Source organism: Syzygium oleosum, unplaced genomic scaffold (assembly GCF_021117445.2).
Source record: "Syzygium oleosum isolate NSW1041296 unplaced genomic scaffold, Sole_v2.1 Sole_v2.43, whole genome shotgun sequence".
NCBI classification, from domain to species: Eukaryota; Viridiplantae; Streptophyta; class Magnoliopsida; order Myrtales; family Myrtaceae; genus Syzygium; species Syzygium oleosum.
In genome coordinates this window covers 105,249-112,764 of record NW_026607527.1, presented here as the reverse complement: position 1 = coordinate 112,764, position 7,516 = coordinate 105,249, and the positions used below count along the sequence as shown (strand labels likewise).

General features: G+C 43.1%; 2 protein-coding genes across 2 annotated transcripts; both read right to left on the bottom strand.

Moving 5' to 3' along the window:
* Positions 1-779: 779 nt before the first annotated feature.
* LOC130134461 (protein PXR1-like) lies at positions 780-1,808 on the bottom strand. Its single transcript, XM_056306347.1, has one exon. It carries the CDS (start codon positions 1,737-1,739, stop codon positions 1,026-1,028), a length of 714 nt encoding a protein of 237 aa, XP_056162322.1. The 5' UTR covers positions 1,740-1,808; the 3' UTR covers positions 780-1,025.
* A 1,825-nt stretch (positions 1,809-3,633) lies between these two features.
* LOC115693430 (pentatricopeptide repeat-containing protein At5g19020, mitochondrial) lies at positions 3,634-6,979 on the bottom strand. Its single transcript, XM_030620420.2, has one exon. It carries the CDS (start codon positions 6,872-6,874, stop codon positions 4,769-4,771), a length of 2,106 nt encoding a protein of 701 aa, XP_030476280.2. The 5' UTR covers positions 6,875-6,979; the 3' UTR covers positions 3,634-4,768.
* Positions 6,980-7,516: the final 537 nt, after the last annotated feature.

The window sequence follows — 7,516 nt, the reverse complement described above, 5'->3', positions numbered from 1 at the left end:
CTAAAAGGATCATGATAGTTTTCATCCAATGACATCCTTCTTATTCTCAATGATGATACAGCTTCTTATGAAAATGTTCCCAGACAGCACCTTTTTTTCATCATCAAATTGGGTTCTTTATGTAGGGAACAAACCTCCCTGATGACTTCAGATCAATGAGCTTCATAATTAGATTGCATCGAGGGAAGCATCATGAGATCAAACAGGCACATGCTAATTACCTGGAATTCTTGCACTTGCTTCTGTTGTTCAGCTTGCAACCTCCCGATTGTGCTTAAGAACTCCCCAACCGTGGACTCAATACGCTCGTTTAGCGCTTAGCCAGAGCCTTCCCCAAGTAAAAAGCGTCAAACACGGCCATGCTGTCATTTTCACCTATACAATTTCAGCAAACGGGCTCTAAACAATGCAACAAGTGCATGATAAGGACAATCTGTGTCACAATTGAAATAAAATGCCAGGTGACCCAATAACAATAAATTTGACAACCCCCTTCCCCCTTCTCGTATCCTAGACTTTTTACCATTAGAGAATGTGCACAGCACTTTGAAAAGGACACGAGACGATCTAGTGAAGAACAGGCATTAACAATATAGAGAAAACTCTGAAAAGAAACTAACAACAGGGGAACCCACAATAAGAAAGCAAACGAAAATATTAACATTGCAAGTGTGATTTTTGGTCCTTAATCATGAAATTAGCAAAGATGCGTTAATTATTGGACAACAGTGCAAGAAATAATAAGAGATCGAGGATTACACTCAGCTAAACAAGAGCCGTGGCAGTATGATAACTCAATACAGTTTCCATTACTACAATTAGGCAGGAATTCACGCCTATAGCAAATCTTACAGAACATGAACCAAGGAAATATGAGCTTGTCAAAAAAGAAAAAAATCCTCCGCCTTGTATTCTTTAACATCCTAACCAACAACAGAAGTGCCTCTTCGGCATCACAGATCAAAATTCTACAAAGCTAATACAGGACGACAAAACTGCAAAAATGAATTGCTGTTATTTCCCAACTAATGTTCATCTGAGTTTTTCCTCTTCTTTGTCTTCTTATTCGGGCGCTCCGTCAAACCATCTTCTTCTTGCCCCTCTTGAATCTCCTCACGCCGTCTCTTTTTCTTAGAACTCTCTCGATCTTTAACTACAACCCCATTATCCAGTAAACTACTGTCATCTCTTTCCTTTTTCTTTTTCTTCTTCTTACTCGACTGCTCCGAGAAATCCTCTCCACCTTTCTCTTCCCCTTCAGTGCTCTCACCTGCCTTCTTCTTTGCCTCGTCAACAGCCATCACATTGCCTTCATTCCTCACTCCAGCCTTCATCCCATTGACCCCAAGATTACCAGTATGATCTGCATCCACCTTCTTCTTCTTCGACTTCTTTTGCTTTTTTCTATTGCCACCCAAACCCTCGTGATCCCCATGACTCGTCTCTTCACTGAGTTCAACCATTACAGTCTGTCTCGGTTCCACACTCGGCTCAGTCTCTTGAGTTGGCTCTTCAGCACAATCTAACTTGCGGTGCTTGCTTTTGCGTTCAGATTTAGGGGCCTTTAGTTCCTTGTGCAAATGAGCCAGCTCATCAAAGGCAGTGGAAGCACGCTGAAGATAAGCGCTGATAGCATGGGAAGCACCGTTCTCGACCGTCACAAACTTGGAGAGGATCTTGGCAGCTTTAGGGAGAGATATCGGCTTGGAGGAAATAACACGGCCCGCAAGTGTCTTCATTCTAACACGGTCCAAAAGTCGCCTTATCCTCAAATGATGTTGCCTCCAATTCAACAGTCCAACACTGGACTACCCGTTGAACCTGCAAGGTGAGAAAATCAAGAACTATATGCTGAGTCTGGAGCTAGTACAACTAAAGAAATACACATGATCTCGCCTAGAGTCCATCCCAGCACTCGCCCTAACTGAGGTTTCGGATATATATATATATATGCGCAAGCACAAAGCAAACAACTGAATTCAATACTTTTAGTTCAACAACTTCTCGACCAGTCTTCTTTCTCTCAATCATAAATTTCATTCCTTTACCTCAACTTACTAGCTACCCTTCGTGGCGCGAAGTTTCCAATCAAAAGTGCAGAGATCTACTGGTTAAAACAAAGGACCCAAATACCAAAACCACCTAGACAATCATAAATTTCATTCCTTTACCTCAACTAGCTACCCTTCGGGGCGCGAAGTTTCCAACAAAAAGTGCAGAGATTTACTGATTAAAACCAACGACCCAGATACTAAAACCACCTAGAAAAATCGAAACAAGCCGCAAAGAAGCCATATGTCTTCGGCGCAAACTTGCAACGCTCAAGTTCTCTTCAAAAATTTCTGCTTTTTTCTTTGGTTGGTAGTAGCCGAAACATCCTCAAAGCATCCCCAAAGACGGGCTTTACCCGCCAAAGCGCTATTCGCGACGATTTCGTCTTTCGCTCGAGCTTCATACGCAAGAAGAAGCGAACAGCAACGCATTTTCACCAAACAGAACTCAACGGCGAACGGCGGATTCGGGGCACTGACCTCGTTAAACTCTAGCAGAATCGACCGGGATCCATGAGAAGCAGGAGGCGGCGGCTGCGCGTCCGGTTTTGCGCCGCCCTGGCTGGCGGTGGTGCGGCGGCGCGTTCGCTCGCTCGGCGGGTGTGCAGGCCAAGCTTTAGGTCTTCTCTTCAAAGTAAAGAAGAGGGAAAAATGGGAGTATATGGAAAAAAAGGGCATATGGAAAAAATAAAAATAAATAAAAGATAGTTTAGAAAAAGAGGGATTAAATTTTTTAAAAAAAAGGCAAATTACAGTTTCTATGCAATGACAGTCTAAAATCCTAATTTTATATTTTTTTTAGTTTGTGTAAAAAATAGATGTATGTGTATGCAAAAAAAAAACACGAAAAAGTGTGATTGGGTTATTCATTGAAATGGTATACATATAGTAAGATGAGAAATACTTTTGATTTAAATTAATAAACATTAGAGATAATGGGAATAGCGAGAGTGTTCGAATGTTAAATATTTTTTTAAATTGATTTTTTGTTCATTATTTTGTGATATGCATTGTTCGATGTTCGTCTCATGGCATACATGGATTCTCCCTTTGTTGGAAGAAGAAATACAATTGTTTTTTTTCTGAAATTTTAGTATTTAAATTTTATTTTTTTAAGCATTGTTCAGTATAATTAATTCAAAAGATCAAATATACGCAAATTAACTTTTGAAAATTCCGTAAGACTTTTTCCATTGATATTCTAACAATAAAGATTTGGTTTATTTTTGTAAAAAAGTAAAAAAAATCTTTTGGGCTGGCTCTAAGCCTCCCCAATGAGACCATAATCACTCTATTTTTGGCCGTCATCGTTGTCGATATCTAAGTATCTAATAATAGATAATAAAAAAGTTCTTGTCGGTATCCGTTGTTGATATCCAAATGTCTAATAACAGATTAGAAAAACAAATAGCGCAGTTTGAGTACGAAAAAAGTACATACTTTCGTTCCGACTCCTAGAAAAGCGATGATGTTTGTGAAGTAAAGTATAATGGTGCCCATATAGAGAATATGTATCTTTTGAGATTATTTAATTTAATGCACAGTTCACTTAAGGCAAAAACAAGAAATACATGGAGGACGGTAAAGAGAAAGAAACATGCCAAGACATCTCATCCCAGAAATTTCGGAAACAAAAGTTCACTTCATGTGGTCTAAACTTGATCAGACAGACTTGGTCATGGGTTTTCCAAGATTCTCCTATGATCAGATATTCCGTGCAGTTCATGTCCAGACATGCTCCACAAAATCGTATGAAATTCTTATCAAATTAGCCAAATAAATAATCATAATAACTAGCTGAAATAACCCAATCCTGAAGATGCCAACCCAGGTTTTCATTTACATTAAGTCAGGCTAGGTGGCATTAGGTAGTGGTTCCTCTTCTTTCTCTTCTCTCTTGGCAGTACTCCAGCTTTCCCTCACTCAAAAGATTAGCCCTTCCGGCACAGGTGTATTGAGGTAGTATATTTGGGCTTCTATACTCGCGAGATGACTGTTTCCAACAGCTTTAACTTTGGCATAGCCGAAACCATTAGGTGTTCAGCAAGTTGGCTAGCGGGTTAGGGAATAAAGTGCTAGAGAGGGAGGCCGGGGGTTCGACCACCAAAGCAAGGAAGAAGAACACCGTGCCATAGTGACCAGCAAGAAAAAACATGTGCCATTGCAGTAATGGTCTCGGACAAGGAGAGATCCTCAAGCTCTTTGGCGTCTGGAACTGAGCCAGTTCATGAGAGTGATGATGCTGGAATCGCAAGGACTATGGAATGCGCAGGTCGCCAGCAGAATGCACTCTATGTGAATTATGCTGACAAGATAACAATTCGAGAAGGCAATTAGTAGCTGAGATGGATTGCCTTTGCACATCTTTGAAATCCCATAACAGGACGAGCAATGCACATCTGATGCTTTTCTTCAGCGCATCGACCATGGAAATGTAAGCATGGCGGGTCTGTGAACGTTGAAATCTTGAGCGAATGTTTCCAATTGAGCTGTGAACCTGTGATGCCTCTCCCATCTCAAGACCCACTATTCCGAGAAACACTTGCCTGAAGCCATATATGAAGTCAATACAGGGCAGCAAAAACTGTGGGTCCTGCATGAGGTTATGGCCATGTGGCATCAGTTTACTGGACATAGTCAGTAACGACTGTTACTTTTGGGGGCAGAACAAACCCATGGATCCGACTGTATCTCAACAGGTAGAAGCAGCCGCTGAATCACCCAACACCGCTACAACCAGGCAATCTCTTCAGTCCTTGACTGTGAATAACTCTTCTCGCTGAAAAGGCATCATGCCACCTCCCTACGTCTGCATATATGTTTGACAGAAGAACCCTACAAGGCCCATGAGTTGGCTGCAAATTTTCCAAGCTCTGCGCAGCCCACTCTCCTATCTCCACATTCCCATGTGTTCTGCACGCCGACAAAAGCGCACCCCATACTGCAGCATCTGCTTCCAAGGGCATGGTCCTAATCAATTCTGTAGCTTCTTGTATTCTCCCAGCTCTACCTAATATGTCCACCATACAACCATAGTGCTTAACATCTGGATCCACATCATACAAAACCTTCATGCTTCTAAAGATTTTTTTCCCTTCCTCAACTAGGCCCGCGTGGCAACATGCAGTTAGGGCTCCAATAAATGTAATTGAATTAAGCCTGATGTTTCGCTTCTGCAAGTTGGAGAATATTGCAAGAGACAGATTTGCATGTCCATGCATCGCCAACCCACATATAATTGCATTCCATGGTGACACGTCCCGACCCTTGTCTCGAACTTGATGAAACACTTCCAGGGCAGAAGTGATGCTACCGCACTTTGCATACATGTCAATTATTGATGCACTCAAATTGTCATTGAGAGGGATGGAGTTCTTCTGTACATATTCATGAGCCCATGATCCTTCTTTCAGGGAACCCAAAGCAGCAATGGCGGAGAAGGCGCTCGCCATTGTTACTTCATTAGGGCAGAGCCCACTTGCGACCATCTTGTGAAAGAGTTCAAGAGCCATATTTGGCTGCTCCTGCTGTGCATAACAAGAAATCATGGTGGTCCATGAGAAGACATCCCTTTCTGACATCTGGTTGAACATCTGCCTAGCCTGGTCAATCATTCCATTTCTTACAAATCCTGCAATGAGGGCATTCAGAGATGCAAGGTGGTCATTTGATCCAATCTCGAATTGCAGATGAGCAAGGTCGATCCTGCCACAAGCTGCATAGAAATGGATTATAGTTGCCTGGACAAAGTCAGAACAGTCAAAACCACATCTCACTATCAAATTATGAAGTTGCTGCCCCTCCACGGCTAGCACCGATCTAGCACAAGCCGAAACCAAATCAACGAGCATCACATCATTCGGCCTCAATCCAGACCGAAGCATTTCACGGCACATGATCAATGCTTCGCTTAACCTCTGCACTCGCAAATAACTATCGATCAATGTACCCCACGAAACCACATCTCTACTTGGAATCTTCTCAAACAATTGTCCAGCCAAATCAACGAGTCCTGCCTTCGAATATCCGTTCAACATCACGTTCCATGAAACTACATTCTTCTTGGGCATCTCCTCGAATAACCTGCTCGCTTCCTCTATGCTCGAACAAATACAATACATGTGCAACAAATTTGTCGATACAATAACAGAACTGTCAAGTAGCAATTTAATCGCCAAAGCATGAAGCATTCTACAGTTCCATAGTTCCCCAGAATGCGAGCAAGCAGGGATGACACTCGCCAAAGTCGCCTCATTAGGGATGACGCCAGCAACCCGCATATCCTTGAAGACCTCGATGGCCTCCCCCCAAAACTTATTTTGCGCGAACCCCATTATCATAGTCGTATACGAAACACACTCTTTCATCGTCATTTTCTCAAACACTTGGAAAGCATCCCGCAAACGGCCAGACCTCACGTACCCAGCAATCATTATATTACAGCAAACCACACCAGAGCCGCCGCAGGAACCAAACAGAACCCCAGCCTCATCCATCAAGCCGCACTTCGCGTACACATTGGTCAAGCTGTTGCGCACGAAGGAGTTGGCGAGGAGCCCTGTTTTGAGGACGAGGGAGTGGAGCTGGCGACCCTGAGGAATGGCCGAGAGAGAGGCGCAGGACTTGAGGGCCGACACGAGGGCCAGCTCGCGGTCGTAGCCTTGCTCGTGGGTGCCTCTGGCGTTGAAGAATGTGAGGATGTGGTCTCGCAGATGGGGAGGCGGCTCGGTGGCGGTAGCAGAGGAGACCCATCTCGGATTCGGTGGAGATGGAGAAGCGATCTGACGGAGATGACGGAATTTGGGTCTGAGTGGAATGGTCATGAGAGGCTTGAGAGAGCATGAATATGGTGCAGCTTTTGCCGGAACTTCAACAGAGATGAAGGCTGGAATGGTTTTCCAGGTTCGCAATGTGGACAAGTTTTGGAGGCAAAATTAACGAAGTTTCTTATTCCGTTTCGTTTAGCAGAAAATATTATATTTTTGAAAAATATTTTTCGAAAAGTTACTTTTCTAGAAAATGACACAATTTTTCAATATTCGACTGAAACTGAAAAAGTCTCGAAAAATATTTTCCGTCGTTCGGTATAAAAAAGATTTTCCTCCTTGCAATACTTTTAATAATTTTTAATTTTATTTTTTTAAAAAATATTAATTTTTTCTTTTTCTTCTTTTTCCTTCTTCTTCTTCTCCGGCAGGTCGCTGGCCATGGCGATGGCAGGCGACCAGCCTGTGGCGAGGCCGAGCTCGCCCGAGCTCGCCACAGGTCAGCGAGGCTCGAACTCGCTGGCCTCGGGCGAGCTCGGCCTTGTCGGCCTGTGGTGAGGCTTGAGCTCACTTGAGGCCGGTCGTCGGCCGCCACCGTAGCTGACGACTGGCTAAGGGAGAAGAAGCAGAAGGAAAAAAAAAAAGAAAAAGAAAATATGGCAAATAAATGGTGAAAGAAGAAGAAGGAAAATGTTTTCC